General features: G+C 33.7%; 1 protein-coding gene across 3 annotated transcripts in view; it reads left to right on the plus strand.

The window, feature by feature from the left end:
* The window catches only part of Cnot6l (CCR4-NOT transcription complex subunit 6 like), a 122721-nt gene that overhangs the window by 85191 nt on the left and 18195 nt on the right, over positions 1-19335 (plus strand). For all 3 annotated transcript variants that reach the window (XM_063247219.1, XM_063247220.1, XM_063247221.1), the window contains 3 exons: positions 991-1148; positions 3594-3748; positions 15460-15611. In XM_063247219.1, the coding sequence (XP_063103289.1) occupies positions 991-1148; positions 3594-3748; positions 15460-15611 (465 nt within the window). The remainder of the gene's footprint in view (positions 1-990; positions 1149-3593; positions 3749-15459; positions 15612-19335) is intronic.

The following is a 19335-nucleotide window of genomic DNA, read 5'->3' on the forward strand; positions in this document are numbered from 1 at the left end:
GTCATTGTATTGGGAACTATAATCTCTTGTAACCTCTTCATGTTTCTGTTTGTATTTTAATAACTCAGAAATAGATAGTACAGTTTTATGTCTACCAGAAGTAATAAATAATTTTAGAACTGTGATGCTCTAGGATCACAGTATTGGCCTGATACAAGTGGCAGTGTGTTATGGTAGTCCACACTTGTAATCCCAGCACTCAGAAGACTGAGGCAGGAGGATCCCTGTGAGTTTGAGATCACTCTGGGCTCCATAGTGAGTTCAAGGCCAGCCAGGACTACATAGCTAGGTGTTTATGCGGTTAGAGATTCTGCATTTCTAAGTTCCCAGGAGATGTGTGATGGTGCTGGGCCTAAGACTATACTTTTTTATTTTTTTGAGGCAGTGTCTAGCTGTATAGTACAGACAGACCTTAAACTCACTATGTAGCTTAGGCTGGCCTGCAGCTTAAAGTGATCCTCCTGACTCAGCTTCTCAAGTGCTGGAATTACAAGAGTGTATTACCACACTTGGCTGAGAATTTTATTTTAGAAGTGAACATTTGGCAAAAGGATTCATTTTCAATAAAATTTGTTAATTTCTTATGGCTCAGAGCATTAAAGGCCCCTCAAAAGTAGTACTGATGGGTATTTTGATAAATAAATCAGAGCTCTTTCATTAGAATGAGACCAAAATTTACTTTTTATTCTACTTTTATAAAAAAACTATACTAATAATATATAAAACATTAGTACTCATTTAATTTTGAATTTTTAAATTTGTTAATACAAATGTTCTCAAATCGCAAATATGAATAATCTAATTCTAGACTATTATGTTTTTGTATGAATTTCAATTTCAGTAAAGTTTTAGTAGCTGTATCTTCCAAAATCTTACAGTAACTGTGTAGAATTTGTATGTGTCCTTGTACTGGTGTACACATAACAATTGCTTTAGAAAAAGTTGCCTAATTTTTCCCTTTTGTCTGTTGTTTTCTTCCCCACTTCTTAGCATCATTCACGGTTATGTGTTACAATGTGTTATGCGATAAATATGCTACCCGGCAGCTATATGGCTATTGCCCATCCTGGGCACTAAACTGGGAATACAGGAAAAAGGGAATTATGGAAGAAATTGTTAACTGTGATGCAGATATCATTAGTCTTCAGGTAACACTATAGAAATTAAATTGTCTTTAATATAAAGGTGAATTTAAAAATAATAGAAGGTTTTAACTTCTGTCAGAGGCCTATATTTTTAAAAAACTCAAAAGGAATTTTTTTCTGTCCTTTTCTTTTTGGTGCCCAATATTGAACTCACCTCGTGCTTGCCAGACTGAGGTAAATCTTCAGTAGGCTCACTCGTGCGCTCACGCTCTCGCTCTTGCTCTCGCGCTCTCTCTCGCGCTCTCTCTCTCTCTCTCTCTCTCTCTCTCTCCCTCTCCCTCTCCCTCTCCCTCTCCCCCTCCCTCTCTCCCTCTCTCCTCCCTCCCTTACACTCACTCTCTCTTTTGTCTCCCTCCCTCACTCTCTGTCTCTCTCTCAATAAAAAAGACAATTCTAATAAGCATTGAGATTTCCACAGTGAAACTATTTTGTTGCAGCAGCCATGCATTTACATTCATTGTTTTCCAAAGTTATAATTATTTTATCCATTATCCATGTTAACATTTCATCTTATGAACAAATCATTGATACTGATGAAAGAAGAAACTGCAGAAGATTTCTAGTTTTATAGGAATATAAATTAAGAGTCCAAGAGGAGGAAAAATGCATGCCATATGTGGATTCAATCTCCAGCACTGAAAAAGGAAAGATGAACAAAGAAAAAATAAATACACAGTTTTGCTTTACTTTATAAGCCATCTCTTAAATTTCAACTTTTTTTTCCTCTTGATTGATTGGTTCATGCAGTTTTATTTTAGGCAGATTTGTAATATATGTTGGACTCTTCAGAATATTGAAAAAATAACAGTCTTGATTCCATCAAGAAGGGCTCATGTCTGCTAGGAAGTACACCACTGATGAAGGGCCTCTTAAAGGGCCCAGTAATAGAAATTTTGTAACCTGGAATTGGAAAGTGGGAGATATCACAGTCTTCTGTTTAATAATACATTATAATAATGAAGTTAACTGAAGAAGAAATAAAAAGTTTTATGAAATGTGTTTTATTGCTTCAATATTTGGCAAAAAAGTTTTATGATAGTTTTAAATAATTTTTTCTTAGCAACTTTCAAAGCATATTAAGTGCCTAAAGATGCTTTTAAAATCTGAATTAAAAAATAGTTACCGTGTGTATATATATAATACATAATGTTATATTTCAGCGCATGTGTACTTTGTAGAATGATCAAATCAGGCCAGTTAATGTACCCATTGCCTCACTTACCATTTCTTAAAAGGACCTAAAAATTCTGTTTTGTTTCACTCTTTTCAGCATGTCCTGAGAAGAAAAATGACTTTTTAAAATATTTATTTGCTAATAGGGTATGTTGGTAAGTTCTGTTGCCTGTAAAAATAACAGAAAGTAAAAAGTCTTCCAAAAATTATTGTTTTGGGTACAAACAGACTGCCAGAGAAACATAAAATTAGGCTGTCCTAATTACTTCGTGTTTTGATTGATTTATAGTAAGCTCCACATTTTTTAAAGTATAGTTTTAAGAATAAATCATAATTTAAGAAAATTCTGTTATGTGAATAATACTATATTATAAATTGTTCATTTTAGAAAAGTTGAAAAATTTGACAAAATTTAAAACATGATTGAGGAAAATGCCTATTCCCATGTGCTAAAAATACTTGCTGTGTTAAAAACTTTGGAGTGTTTTTTTTGTACACATTTTCTGTTCACTTTTTGACTTATTTATGGATATATTTTCAAAATAAATTTGAGAGCACACTCGGCATATTTTTGTTGTGTGTTTACTGCAGTTACTGCGTTTTCCATGTCACTAAAATTCTTCAAAACCAGTTTTATGAATATATATTGATTTAGCCTTTTCCCTATTATTGGACATTTAGTCGTTTATAGATTTATGGTGCTATAAAATCATGCTGTTCTGAGCATCTTTATACATAAATCATTATCTTCATATTTCATATGGAAAGATTTGTTAAAAATATTTACAGGATCAAAGAGTAGTCAAACTTAATGACTCATTGTGTGATTGGTATTTAGGAACGTAAAAATTCCTTGAAGTAGATTTTTTGAGGGTTGATTTTATGTTTGGGTGTCATTCATGTCAACTGTGATTCAGAAGAAAAAATGATTTTTGAAAAATACTTCTTTCTATGTGAATTTTATTATTTCCTACTATCTTAACCCATTGTATGCTCAATTTATTTGAATTACTAGTCTTGAGGAAGTGAAATCTATGTCAGGAGACAAAAGACCTGGAATGTAATTCTACTCCAGCTGAGTGGACATGAGAAAATCATGTCCCTTTTCTGGTTCTTTTATGTTTAAAAAGCTGCCATTGGCAGCTGCTAGCCATAAAGTAAGATAGATAATATCTATTGTATGAATTGTTTTAACTTAATCACATAATGCTGAATATTTTTATGTCTTAATCCATGTTTACTTCTGTAACATAGATAACTTTTCTTTCATCTCAGGAAGTGGAAACAGAGCAATACTTCACTCTCTTTCTGCCAGCATTGAAGGAGCGTGGATATGATGGATTTTTTTCTCCAAAATCACGTGCCAAAATCATGTCTGAGCAGGAGAGAAAGCATGTGGATGGTTGTGCAATATTCTTCAAAACAGAAAAGTGAGTTAAAGTACAATAGTGCAAACTTAATTATCACACCAATTTCCTTTGAGGACTTACAGGTAGAATGTTTGACTACTATACATAAGGATTTGATCCCTAACACTACAAAAAATGAATAAATACATTTTTCTTTGTTTTGACTCTAACAGATTAAGCTGTTAAGCAGTTACTATAGAACACTGTTGTTAATGTTTTATGTCTTAGGCTATGTTTTGGAAATAAAAGTGTTCATTGTATTATTTTTGCTTTTATTGCCAAATTGCACTAAAAGTTGTAGAAATTGTTGACTTGAAATATGATCTTAAAATCGTGTGCACACACACACACACACACACACTTGCTACTAGAGATCAAATATATTTTCATACAGTAAAATAGGTTTTGTCTAAAAGCACCTTTTAAGATTAGCTATAACGTCATGGAAGTTGACCTTTCTCAGAATCATCAATTTTATTAATATTTTCATCTTTTTAAATCAATACTTCATAATACAAAAATTAATTTGTTCACTTAATATTTGCTGAGCATTTGTTTTGTGACAAGCCCTGTGCTAGACATGATAGACGCAGAGACAAGACGTAGTTCCTGATAATGAAAGCTCAACTTCAGTAGGAAAAGATAGACACTTAAGACAATTACAGTATAATAAGGTGTATTTATAAGCGGGATATGCATAGATACAGGTAAAGGAGGGCACAAGAGAGGCACAGAACTTAGGGAAGTGGGTATTTAAAGGATTGCTTGAGAAGGGCAATAAAAAATAAAATGTTGAAAGTCAGAAGTTGGTTAATAATTTGGAGTTAACATAAGTAAGGAACCTACTTAAAGGAAGACTTGTACATACTTGTGGCTATTTTCCAATATTTTCTTGCTTGATTCCTATTATAATAAAGTCATTCAATATTTTTGTTTGTCTGATACCTTACCAGTGTGGTTATTTTAAGTAAACAAACTCAGTGAATTTGAAAAATATTTGGTCTATCATTTATTTGCAGTTAATTTCCACGAATTTTTAGTAGAGATAACATCATTTTGGTTAATATTTAGTGCAAATCCTTTAGTATTTGAGGTCGAACTATACTGAATTCTGTAATTTATTTTGAATTTTAGAATAAGAATTGCTGTTTTCCCAGTGTTTGTGTTAGACCTTTTTGAATTATTTATATGTATTGTAGTTTGTAAAGCAACCCACAAAGAAAGGCAGTCAAGTGTCATTCCCCACCCCTACTTTTTGTAAGTACTGTACCACTGAGCCACATCTACAACTCTTTTTATTTTTATCTTGAGATAGAGTCTTGCTAGCTTGTCTAGATGGACCTTGGCCTTACAGTCCTTATACCACCACTCCTAGCTATTTGTAGATGAGAAAACTAAGGCACAAACAGATTAAGTTGCTCAAAATTACACAGTAGTCTGATTTCATTGTCTCTGCTTTTATATAGCTATTATAATAAGTAAAACATTTAGGCTTTTTTTTAGCTACCACTATTTTACTATTCTTTTTTTCTTATTTTAAAAATTTATTAGTATATGCTTATAGAACATAATAAAAATACTCATTCTGGGCTATATATATATAAAATATCGTGTAAGGTTACCTCATTTAGAAAATTTTCTTTTTAATTTGACATTTTACTTGTGTTCGTAACAACTATCTTTGAAGTATCATAACTTTAAAAATAACTGGTAATATTGAGGCATCGAATACCAAGTTCATTTTCATTTTCCATTATTTCTTTCAAGACTATATAGATTGTTATCATTCTCACAATTTGGAGTGGAAAAATACAAAATTCTGTGATAGTTTATACAGATGAGTTAAAGTTTTAAAAACACAGTTATAGCTGTCCTTTGAGAAACTTTAGATACTGGATATTTGCAAATTGATTCTTAAATTATTAAAAATGCTATGAACCGTTTCAGAAACAAGTACACAGAAAATCTTTAGATGCATATTCTATTTCTATTTCCTTTCTCAACTCTTTTATTGTAAGTAGGACCCCACAACAGATGAAGACTTGGAGTGTGATACATTATTTCAGTGTGTATCTTTTGAACTTCTTCCGTGGAATGGCAGAATTATCTCCTATATAGAATAAAACCATTGTTTGTCGTGGTATCAAGTATTTTTCCTTGTCATATTTTCTAACCATCCAATACTATTCTAAATGTAACACAGAATTCATTATCTGCCTTTATTCTTTCTTCTGATTGGAGAAATGATTGTGCAAAGAACTCAGATGTTTCTATTTATCTAGATGTATACGAGTCACTTTTTCTTGTTAAATCTATTTCTTTATTTGTTCATTCTTCATATTCTTACTATGTATAATCTTTGGTTATTATTTGAAGCAGGGTCTCACTATGTAGTTCATGCTGGCCTTGAATTTATAATGCAGTCTACACTGGCCTGTAATTTATGATAGTCATCCTACATCAGTTTCCCCAGTGCTGAGCTTACAAGTGTGCATACTATACCCAGTATAAGATCATTTTTAAATGTTGTTTATAAAACTAATAGTCAAAAAGAAAGCTGTAAGAGAGTGCTTTAACACTGCATGCATTTTGAAACACATTCTTAGAATATCAGATAATTAATCTTAATGAATGATTATTTAATTGTGCATGGAAAATAGTAGTACAGAGTAACAAATAGAAAATGTAATTGCTGTATTGTTTAACAAAATTCTTACCTATCACATTGGAAGAATGGGATATTGATTAGTTAAGGAAGCACAGAGATTACCATTATTCAGAGAATTAGAGTATAATAAAATACTCTACTTCCGTTGCTTTTGTTTTTGTTTTTGATGCTGGAAATCAAATCCAGAGTCTTGTACATGCTAAGCATATATTTTATCACTGAGCGATACTCTAACCCATTTAATCTAATTTAATTTAACTTAGGGAAATTCTGAAGTTACCTTAGGATTTAGCAGCATCTTTTGGTCATTATTATTTTTTTAAAAAAAGTTTTGGTCATTATTTTGAACACCATTTCTGGGAGGTAATTACCTGCATTGAGATTATAGAAAATAGAATTTTGGTTGATAAAATATCAGAAATCAGCTTTTGCTTTCTTCTATCTCAAATACTATCTACAGTCCAAAATATTTTCAATATTGTATATTTTGTGTGGCTAGAAACTGACTTTATAGACAAATTTATTTTTAGACTCAGAATTTGATTTGCTTTTGCCATGTTTTCAATAGCAGTGAAGGTGAACCTTTTAGAGCTTTCAGTAATACAGACAGCCTGCTGTGGCACACACGCCATTGTTTTGCCACCACTGTTCTGTACTCTGGATTGTTAGTAGTAGTGTGGCCATGGAACCAGAGACATAAATAGGAGGAGGCCAGAAAAGGAAGACATGACAGTGGGTATAGTTACTAGAATTACTTGCTCTTCCTGAGGTTAGCAGTTCTGATGACCTGATCTTGCTTTATTTTGAATGAGAGAGAAGAGGAAAGATGAAAACAGCAGTTTATAACAGTGTGCCTATTAAATTGTCAGTAGGAGTCTCTCATCATAGGATTGGAAACTCAGGTGGTTGTGATGCTTAGTCCTTGCTGTATCACTTTGCTTTTCCAGGTTCAAGTGCTAGGGAAGGCCAGGTCTTCGCTTTTCTTCTCATATTGTTTGTTACAAGTAGTTCTGTGGTTAGGAAGAGGGGTTTCAGAGGTTATGATATCATTCCTAAATGTTATGCTATCTTTTCAAGACACTACTGTGTTATTCCTATCTCATTGGTTTCTCGGATTAATTTCCTCTGTCATAGGTGGTAGTTGCATTTCAAACTTGATCATTTGATTTTTTTAATAAAAATGAGGTTTTTATTTCTGGCTTTGTTAACTTTTATTTTTTGTATTTATTTTAAAGACAATAAAAACTACAGAATTTCAAAACTAGATGACAGTGGTTATTATATTGCATATTGTTGTCCTTAAAATAATTGTTCAGATTATCAGACATAGAAATGCAACATTGATCAGACAATATAAGCACTACCTGTTGCTTTTATTGAAATAATAGAATGAACAGTACAGTTATCGGTCTTGTGTATGTGTTTGTATATGCATGTACATATACATATATTTTCCTTGTTCCTTCTTTTCTCCTTTCCCCCATCCCAGTTGCTCTTTTCTTTTGAGCAGTTTCTTTCCCTTTTACAATAGCTATTGTACCTTTTGGATATTACTCTTTCAGTTTCTTACACTAGGGAGACAATACGATGCTTATACATGCAAATCTGATTTATTTCACTTATGAATGTGGTCTCTAGTTGCATCCATTTACCTGGAAAAATCTCCAGTTTATCTTTATGACTGAGTAGTACTCCATTGTATAAAAATGCCACATCTTTTTTTATCCATTCCTCAATTGATAAGCATTTGGTTTGTTTTTATAATTCAAGATAGAACATAAAATTATGGCTTCGTTTCTTTACCTTTCGACTATGGATAATAATAACTCTTTCTTATAACTTGGAGGTTTTTCATGGGGCAAAAATGATAAAATGTAGTTATTCTTTCAGTGATTAAAAGGAACTATGCAAATAGAAAATGATGCTTATCCATTTTTCTTCTTTGTTTATCTTTGTCTTTAATAAGTTTGCTTTCTCTAGTTATTTTCTGACACTTTCATGATTACTTAAGATGCAAGAATATTTTAATAGAATTTTATTAATATAGACTAAAAATTTCTAAAGAGTGACATGTATCTTCCGAAAAAGGAAGATATGTATTAGCTTTGTAGTGATGATAGTTACATTTTTCTTGACTTAGTACTGCATTGTTCCTTTTTGCTTATAAATAAATTTAGGGTTTGAATAGTACTTCAAAATTACTGATTTGTTTAGTTGTTTGACATTCGTTGTCCTCAGCCTGGCATTAATATATCACATGACAGCCCGGCAGAGTACTTTTAAATAACAAGTTCGTGAGAAATTCAGTTCTTTGTTGGAAGACTTGTTCCGGACATGTTCTTTCTACACATGAAACATCAACGTGATCTTTTCCAGTCGTGTATAAAATTTTTTTTCTTTGTTTTGTGATCATGTCAGTTTTCATTATAAATATGTAAGCTTTCTCAAACCTATTTCAGCTTTTGTTTAGAATTTTCCAAAAGGCAACTATGAAGAATCCTTACCATAAAATCAGATAGCATTAGGACTAGTGTTTATTGCATCTGCACATGAGCTACAGAGTATAAATAATAAATTCTAAGTTCTGAAAGATAATATTTGCATATTGCCAAGATTGGGTGGCGTTAATTAATGACAAGAAAGTAACTGTAAACCAGTATATGTTATACAAAAGAAATGTAAAAGAGACTGAAGATGTGTATTTCAAAATGATTCTGTGAGACAAAAAGTGAAAACAGTAGAATACGTTTGGTTGGATGTGGGGAAAAAAAGTAAGTTATATTAAGGTAATATGGATCAACTGTGTAATTTTTGTACCATATTGCAAAATATAAATATACTGTATAAGATAAACAGTGAAACAAGGTAAACTGTACAGAATTATAGCTCTCAGCATAAATGCTGAATTTTCCTCTCCCCATTTTCTTTATACTGAGTGATACCACCAGCCATTTTTATATATTTTTTAAAATTCTTGCTGAGTTGTCCAGGCTGGGCTCAAGGTTGTGATCCTCTTGCCTCAGTCTCCTAGAGTGCTGGGATTATAGGTGTGTGCCACTGCACCTATCTTTGGAAAATTTTTTTAAAGAGCAGAATATCTAAGAAATCCGTTAGATTCAGTAAACATACGTATATTCTTATACTTGTGATCAGAATAAAGGAACTCTTGTTGGTTCCTTAGTTCTCACCTGTTTCGGTTCCTTGACTTTTGGTGATTCTGAAGTGGCAAGGACTTGAGAGAGTGTGACTCTGTCCCCTTTACAGTTTTTAAGTATCAAGAAAAAGAATATTAGTTATAATGATGTACATGTACTGTTTAGAAAAACTAGTTTTATTTTTCTGGACTTTGTGAAACCAAACACTGAAAAGAAGATACCTCAAAAGGATTGGAAACTTTTAAAAGTGCAATGTATGGTAGTATAATAATAAATTGTATTAGTCAAAAAGACATTTGGAGGCATCCAACAAATCCAATAACCATAGGATTTATTTTAAAATTATATTTTGAAAAGTTTTAACAAGTTAAAATAACTGTCAAGAAAATTAAGATGAAAAGGACTTGGTAGAGATGTTAAGACAGCCAATGAGGACATCTTAAGTAACATTATGCTTTTTAAATACAAAAGGGATAGAGCCTTTGTTTATTGTATAATTAGCTGCTGAACGTTTAAAACAGAGTTGCTCTTCCTTTCCAAGCCAGGTCTGGTAGAGTAGATCTTGTAAAGAAGAGTAGCAACATTGCAGTGGGCTTTAAGAAGCATGTTCCTTTGACATTCAGAATAATTAGAATATTTTCCCTTAAGCAGATAAAGAGACTCTTAAGTGTGTACCTTGATGCCAGGCTCAATAAGGTTGTTTAAGCCAAAGGAGTAAGAAATGTCTGATATATCCATGAGTCATAGTCCAGAATAAATAATGAAGATAAAGATTCCCCATGCAAGCTCTATACTTTGGTAACTTATGTCTGTTAACCACTTTGAGTGTGAATAAGAATTGTTGATTGTCAAAGTTATAAACTTCCTCCTTCCCAGGAAACTACAGAGCTATACGATTTCTGTTTTACTTTCATAATCTTGAGCATTATTTTCCAAGTACAAAGATTAAGACTAGGTGAAAAAGAGCTTGGTGAGATTGGTGAGCCACAGAGTCAATAAACTTCTTTTAAGTAGTTAGATTTTGAAATGAAGATTTATACCTCCTGAAAGCTTCTGTAGAAATGTGATTAGGCAGTTAGTATGAGTAGTCTACTATGATTGTAGGAAAAGTTCTAGGATTTTAGAGATGGATGAACAGTTCTGTATTTCACCTGGTTCAGTTTTCCTTGTCTTTATAGTGGCAGTAATAGTACTTGTTGAGTTCTCCTGCAAAATAGACCTTGAGATACTTTGCTCTTCAAGGGAACTACATTTATGGGAAAGAGAGAGAGAAACCATAATTGGACGTTGAACAAAATGGAGTTGTATTGCAGTCCTGATAGTGTCTGCTGATCTCACAGGGAATTTAAGAGCTAATTTGGCCTGTGGGAGTTAAATCACGGGGGCCAAAAACCTTTATCTTTTACCTTTATTCTGCAATCAGATGTATATTCATGCATACCATGTAACCTTGACTGGACAATCCTGAAGGATTGATGAAGAGTCTGTACAATGTGTCTCTATGTGCAAATTTAGGACTAAATGAAAATCCTGATTAGTATTACTCAATAAAATTGAAGAAGTAAGTAACAAAAAACTATCAAATTGAAAAGCCCAGATCCCAGCAGATTCACTGCCTAATTCTATAAAAACTTCATTCTAATGCCAATACTCTTGAAAGTCTTTAATGAAATTGAAAGGGCAGCAGTACTCCTAAAGTCATTTCTGGAAACAATCATTACATTGATTCCAAAACTAGAAAAGAACCCAACCAAAAAAAAAAAAAAAACCGAACTACAAGCCAATTTCTTTAATGAACACAGATGCACAATTATCCCCAATAAAATATGCAAACACAATGCAAATAATCATCAAAGGGATCAGACATCATTACCAACCAGAATTCACTTCAGGGGTGGTTCAACATGCACAAATTAATAAATACAACATAAACAGAAACCAGGACAAAAACCACATGATCATCTCCAGTAGATGCAGAAAAATTTGACAAAACCCAACATCCATTTATGAGATAAACCTTGAAAAAATAGATATAGAAACTTTTTTTTTACCTCAATCTGATAACATCCATCTATGAGAGCCAGTGGCCAATGTTGTATTAAATGGAGACAAGCTGAAGGCTTTCCCTCTGAAATTGGGAACAGGTAAAAATCTCCACTAATATCACTCTTGCTCAGGATAGCTCTCAAAACATTAGCCAGAGCAATTAGGCAAGAAGAAGAAATAAAAATGATATGGATAGGAAAGGAAGAAGTTAAGTCATCATAGTTTACAGATGACATAATCTTCTACATAGAAGATCTTCAAATCCACCAAAAGACTTCTAGAATTGATATCAAATTCAGTAATGTAGCAAGATACAAAGTCAGTACTCAAAAATCAGTGGTATTTCTGTACACTAATACAGAATGACAGAGAAATGAGGGAAAAAACACCTTTTATAATAGCATCAAGAAAAATAAAGTACTTAGGAATTAATCTAACCAAGGAAGTGAAAGATCTCTGAAATGAAAACTACAATACTCTGAAAAAGGTGATAAGAGGCTATGAGACAATCCCCTGTTCTGGATAGGTAGAACCAATATAGTGAAAATGGCCATACTTTGAAAACTGTTACACAGATTTAATGTACTCTCAATTGAAATACCAATAGCATTCCTCACAGAACTAGAGAAAAGTATCCCAAAATTTAAATAGAACCAGAAGAGATCTAGATAACAAGTAATCCTAGACAGTAAGAGCAAGACAAGAGGCATCACAATCCTGGACTTAAAATATGGTTTGCAGCTGCAATAAAACAGTATAGCATTAACAAAGACACAATAATACACACACAAACACAAACCAAAACAAACTGGGTCAGCGGGATAGCACAGAGGATGCAGAAACAATTCCAGGGACACCTGTCTTTGACAGAGGGGCCAAATACTTTTGTTGGAGAAAGAAAGCTTCTGTAACTAATGGTTCTGGGAAAACTGGCTGACCATGTTCACTTGCCAAAGACTGAGCCCAGGCACTTAACCGAAATCAAAATAGATAAAAAAATCTACCTGTTGAAACAGAAACAACCTACTGAAGATAAAGTAAAACAAACAAACAAACAAAAAAAAAACCACAAAGATACAGGTATAGGGAAAGGCTTTTAGGACAGAATCCTATTTGGACAAGAAATAATATCAAGAATCTACAAATGGAATCATATCAAAGAACTTCTACACAGTGACAGAACAGTGACTTCTGCACAGTGACTACCAACAGAGAAAACCTGTAAAGTGAGAAAGACTTAATGTCAGCTATTCCTCAAGGGACTAATATATCCACATATATAGAACCCAAAAGAGGCCCTCCCAAAATTTAAAGACCTAATCAAAACAGTCATCTGAAATATACTTTAAATGAGGAAGTACAAATAACTGATAATGTTCAACATTGCTGTTCATTTCGAAATCCAAATTAAAATAACATTGAGATTCCATCTCCAGGATGAATCGCTGTCTTCAAGCAATCAAATGATAAAATTGCTGGAGAGATTGCAGGGAAGAAAAGGAACCCTTCTTCATTGTTGGTGGGAATTTAAACTGACATAATCACTGTAGAAATGGAAATGAATGTGGCATTTCCTCATAAAACTAAAAGAAATTCCATTTGAGTGGATTATTCCCCTTCTAAAGGTATCTTCCGGAAAGAATTAAAAACGCCATACTATAATGATACATGTACACCCATGTTTACTATAGTACAACTCATAGTAGCTAAATCTTGATACCAGCCTATATGTCCATCAACCCAAGAATGATGAAGAAAGTGTGATTATTGTACTCACAGAAGGACTACTTTGCCATACAGCTGGATCAATTTGAGTCACTAAGAAAATCAGTGCACCTTGAGATCATAATATTAAATGAAGACTCACAAGCTTAAATTTCACATGGTTGCTCTTATATGAAAAATTGAATATATAAATTGTGAAAAGAAAATTTTAAAAAGTTACTGTAATCCAGCATGGATAATTATATCTAAAAGTGTACCTTGTTTTACTATAATCATTTTATATGTTTTTTGGTCTGTTAGTGTGGCTTTTTATCTGTGTTTATGATAATTAACTTGATAAAGACTTAAAAATAAATCTGATGTTGCCACTACCCACCCTTGGCCAAGAAAATATAAATCTATAAATGCAAGACGGAAGAGACTTGGTTTAAAAGTAAAAAGACTAAAAAGTTTTAGGTGTATATTAGTTCCCTGTTTGGCTTATAATTAATATGACTGTCTCCAAAGTACAGTTTTAGTTTTCAAAAAATGATGTGGTAGTTTATTTATGCTTAGTTTTAGGTAGCACACTGTATTATTCAGTTTTTCATTACTGTAACGAAAAATCCTCAGGCTGGGTGTTTCATAAAGAAAAGATGCTTACATAGCTTATAATAATTGTTACAAGCATAGCACTGGCATCATACTGGCTCTGGCAAAGCCCTCAGGATGGATAACGTGTTGGTAATGCCTGCAAGAGGAATAAATCACATGTTGAGATAGGCCAGGAGAGAGTGGGAAGGGGCCAGTCTTGCTTTTTTCTGACCACTATTTTACAAAAACAAACAGCATTCCCAAATGAGAAACTGCAAATGACCAATAGATACATGCAAAAATGTTCAGTTTTCTTCAGAGTGATCCTTCCAGTGATCTCCGTCTAGGCTCTACTTTTTACAGGTTCCAGCAGCTCTTTCATCCAGCTCACTATCCTAGTGACCAAGCCTCTTAACTCATCGACTCTTGGGGAGCAAACCATATCCAAACTGAAGGATGTACCTTAAATACACTTTTGTTCAAATAACTGCCTTACCACAAATATCAAGTAGCAAATTGATCTTTTCTTTCAGGAAAAAAGTTTAGGGTAGGAGTGCATGGACATGTACTTTTAATTATTCCTATTCCTCTCATCTCCAACATTTAAAAAACCCTTTCTTCTGAAAGCCATACATTTACAAACCTGTTTGCTGTCTCACAGTTTTTCATCTCTGTCTTCTACCTGGAGGACTCTTAATCCTATTCTTCACCTGATAACTCTTTTGTTCTTTATATTTCAGTTTAAAGACTACTTCTTTCAAGTCGAGGGTAGAAACCATATTCTCTTCAAGTACTATGGGTTAGAAATAGGTGTAACAGAACCCTTTACACTTCTAAAACACTTTGAAGATGTTCAGAATTGGAGCAGGAAGGGGAGTGTTATTTAATCTAGCACAGCATTCTGTAGCATAGTAAACCTTTAAACAGTATTTTTGAAGGGATGTATGTGATTTTGTTTTTAAAACTAGAAAGAAGATGAGGTACTGTTAATCAGATCAAAAATTTAACATCCAGTGGAAAATAGTTTGTTTACCGGGGTTTGGTTCTTTATAATTATTTCACAGAATTAATAAAATCCAGGTAAAACAGGTTACATGGCTTGCCAAATTTACACTGCTATTAAATGTTGGCAGACTAATTCTACTAAATCCTTTAACTCTAAAATAATAATTTGTTACAAAGAAAAGGAAATGCCAGAAAATCTGAATACTAGTTTAAGCAGGGGTGCTTTTCTTAAATAAGAAGTGTAGAAATAGGCAGTTCAGAATTATTATAGCTGCTTCATGGTCACTGGATGATTGTTATTCCTCCAGGCATCAATTGGAAGGAGGAAAGGTGTAAAAAGGGAATGTCACTTGCCGTCTTTGCTAGGTGGGGCATTTGGGAATTTTTTTTATTAAAAAAAAAGTCAGTTTCATTGGTCAGAACTCTCACATGGCCACTTGTAGTTAGAAAATGACCAATATTGGTAGATGGTTGTTTATATTATACCCCCATCACTTAATGTTTTTAGCATGATAGTCCAAGTGCCTACATCATCATGATTAGTGTATTATACCTTTCAGATTTACATTGGTGCAGAAGCATACAGTAGAATTTAACCAGGTGGCAATGGCTAATTCAGATGGATCTGAAGCTATGCTGAACAGAGTCATGACAAAAGATAACATTGGTGTTGCTGTGGTATTAGAGGTCCACAAAGAACTATTTGGAGCAGGTGAGTGCAATTGAAAGTACTTTTACCAAAATTACATAGCATCCCAAGTTTTCTGATGTCAAAACAAGTGAAGAGAACCTTAATTATTGTAAAGTTACCTTCTTGTCTTTTAAGGAAAGTTAAGTGAGATCAACAACAACAAAACAGCACTAATAAAAAGCATCATATAGTTTTTGGGATTTGAAATGAGTTTCTGTCATTGCTTTTTACTTACCAGGTAAAAGGTATAAAATATTTTTAATATGCCACTAATAGAAAGGTTTCTTTGAAAGAGGGAATATTTGGTTAAGCTGAGTTTAGAAATTACAGTGACTGGTCCTGTTTTGAGCCATATTTTTAGCTTTTTGAATGTGAACCTTTGTCTTTAAAGTTAGTTGATATGTTTCCTTTAATTTATTTGTTACAGATTAGTCATTGTCATGGTAAATGTGGAATCTTCTATGTCTAGGTGTGATACGTTTCTTCAGTTTTATACATTATTTATAGCTTCCTTCAGAGTAAGAAACTCATTATTTACTTTGCATTACCCAGGTTTTTTTTCTTAACCTTTTCATTGCCCACCTTTGAACATTTCATTGTTTGCTAATATATTTTAAGCCAGAGCATGGAGGTGCATGTACAGATCAAGAATTCTTTTCTTTCTTGAATTTTTTGCCTTGAGTATTGGTTTGAATTATTCAGGCCATGTATATATGTCAAACTTCCTTTTTCCTGCTGTTTTTCCTTTTATCCCTTAACAAAGAAAACGAATCTTTGGTATGAGATTTTGAATTGTCTTTGTGGTTTTTTCTTTTATTTTAAAGAGAATAAAATCAATCAAAAAAAAAAAAAACCAACAGAATAAAGCCAATCAAAACAGTGTGACACAGGACTTCAAGACAAAATTAAATCAGCAATGGTTACCATAATGTCTCTTGTTGTGTATAAAATAGCTGCAGATACCTTCAGACATAGTAAAAATCAAAACAGAACAGAACCAATAAAAACAAAACAATAAGTGCAGTCAAAATAAGACAGTAGTAAATCCAAAATGGCTACCATAATGTCTTACTATCTTCTTAAAATAAATTTATTTAGTCTTTTTTTTTTTGAGAAAGGGTCTCGCTATGCAGTTCAGGCTGGCCTTAAGCTCACTTTGTAGTCCAGGCTGGTCTCAAACTCGTAATGATCCTCGCACCTTAGCCTCCGGAGTGCTGGGATTACAGGTGTAAGCCACCACGCCCGGCTCCCAGGCTAATATCTCTCTCTTTTTTTTTTTTTAAATCGGTACCAGGGATGGAGCTCATGACCACACACTTGCAAGGCAGGCGCTTATGCCGCTGAGCTAAATCCCCAGCCCATGTCTTACTATCTTTGAAATAGCTGCTCATACCATTGGATATAACAAAATCAAAACAAAACAGAATAAAACCCAAACCAACAAACCAATGAAAATGATACAGGGCTTCCAAACAAAATAATAGGGAATTAAAAATGGCTACCACCCCAGAAGGAGATTCTCAGTAGATGCCACACTGTATACTGTTATCCTCTGAATAGATGATCAGACCACTGGCCCTAGACCTGTAAAGTAAGTGAAACACCAAACAGCAAAGCATTAAATTGCATTTCACCTTAGTAGCTATTGTTACAGCTTATGTGTCTCTGGATCAGGCAGTCCCTTATGGGATAGGGAGTTTGGAGGGAGGAGTGGAGGTAGATGGCTCCTTTTCCTTTCCCAGCCCATGCACTTAAAGGGGCTGGGTTCTGGCTGTCCTCCCACACAGCAGTCCGCTCATGGCTCTGATTCACAAGGAAGGCTTGCTTCTTGTTGACTTCTTGTTCTCTCCTCCACAATCCCTAAATAGCACTGACTCATGGGTAAAGGCTGGGGTCTGGCTGTCCCCTCAATGGCCTGAACATGGCACTGATTCGCAGGGAGTGCCTGCTTCTTGGTGACTTCCTATTCTCTTCCCCTGTAGTCCATGAATGGCGCTGACTGACAGGAAAAGGCTGGCATCTAGCTGTCCCCTTGACAGTGGCAGCCCATGCATCCTTGTCTTCTGTTTTTAGCCTTCCCATTTTTAATCTGTTCTTAGGTCCTTTTCAGTTCCATTTTTTTGGTATTTTTTGTTCTGGTGTTATAAAAACTATTTTGGAATGTTATTTCTCTTTCCATTTGCTGAAAATTATCCTCAATTATATATTAGATACCTCTACTTTGTGCACTCTATATTTCTTGTACTCTTGAAAAGGCATTTTGGTAATACAGAAAGTGATGTGGTTCCTGTGATGGGACAGATTTTTAATATTTCATGTCATGAAAAATCTGCAGCCACAAGTGACACTATAAAACTTCTAGGAAGGCAGTTCGTAAGATTTTGGCTGCAAGTGTTTATCTCATGATCAGATCATATTAAAAATGATTTCTGTCACATGTAATAGATTACTCTAGTCACATCTCAACATTGAAGATAGTTATCTCTGTAATACAGTAAGAAAAGTTTACCAAAACAGTAGACTTAGAAAATTAGGTCTTTTTTCTCTAGAATTTATGTTTGTATAGAAAAGGGATATTTTTATAAAAGTTTTAGCAGGAAAATTAAATTTGAATATTCCCTGATATTCACTGATAGTAATCCAAAGGCATGTAAAAATTAAAAAGTGTTAAAACATTCTCCCACCCCATCTCAGTCATCCTCTAGGAAACCTCTAGTCCATTTCTCCATACAGATCTTACCATGCATACTGAGCTTTATTCCTTGAATATTTTATACACATTTTTCTATAAATATATATATTTATGTATACTTTGCACAGATTTTAATGTATTACCTCTTGGTCTGCCATTTGGTAAATACTGTTTTGATGTTTATCTTGACAAAGTAAACATAGAATTGTGGGTAATAAAGAACCTTAGAGATTCTGTAGTTGAGTTTGAGTTTTATTACCTTCTGCATGAACATGAAAAGGTTAAGTGACTGACTGGCCCATGGTACCACAAATAATTAGCAAAAATGTCAGATCTAAAACACAGGTACCTGAACATTCCAAAAGCACATTGTACCCTAATTCTCATTTTTTAGAAATTCAGTGTATTAGTTCATTTTAGGTGTACATATTCATATTCATGAGGAATTTGTACTTGTACATGATATATCTTTTTTTTCTCTATTCCCCTAACCTCTCCGCAACCTGTGTTGCCCACACTATTTACAAAAGATTTGTTTCCTTTTTTTACTTCTTTTCTTATTTTCCTTTCCTTTTCCCCTCCCCCCTCCTCCCCTTCCCATTTGAGCATTTCTTTCCATCTCACAATATCTATTATGCATTTTGGTCTTTCTTTACACTTCTGGTTTCTCACACCAAAGAAACTGTGTGTTTACATATGCGTTTTGCTCAAGAGGATGCTGTCAGGGTGCATCCATTTACCTAGAGATGTCTCAAGATTACCTTTTATGGCTGAGTAGTACTCTGTTGTGTAAAAGAACCACATCTTCTTTATCCATTCATTGGTTGATGGGCATTTGGATTGTTTCCAAATTTAGCTATTAAAGATTGTGCCACCATAAACATGGGTGCACCTATATCACTGTGGTACAATTCTTTAATTCTTTTTGGGACAATACCAAGAAGGGCAACAGCTGGATTCAGTGGGACCTCTAGTCCTATAGTTTTTTGAGGAATCTCCACGGTTGTGATTTGCAGTGTTGGCACAGTCTACACACTTTCCAGGAGTGAAGAA

Source organism: Cavia porcellus, unplaced genomic scaffold (assembly GCF_034190915.1).
Source record: "Cavia porcellus strain 051 isolate PalLab524CR breed Dunkin Hartley unplaced genomic scaffold, mCavPor4.1 scaffold_4, whole genome shotgun sequence".
Classification (NCBI taxonomy): Eukaryota; Metazoa; Chordata; class Mammalia; order Rodentia; family Caviidae; genus Cavia; species Cavia porcellus.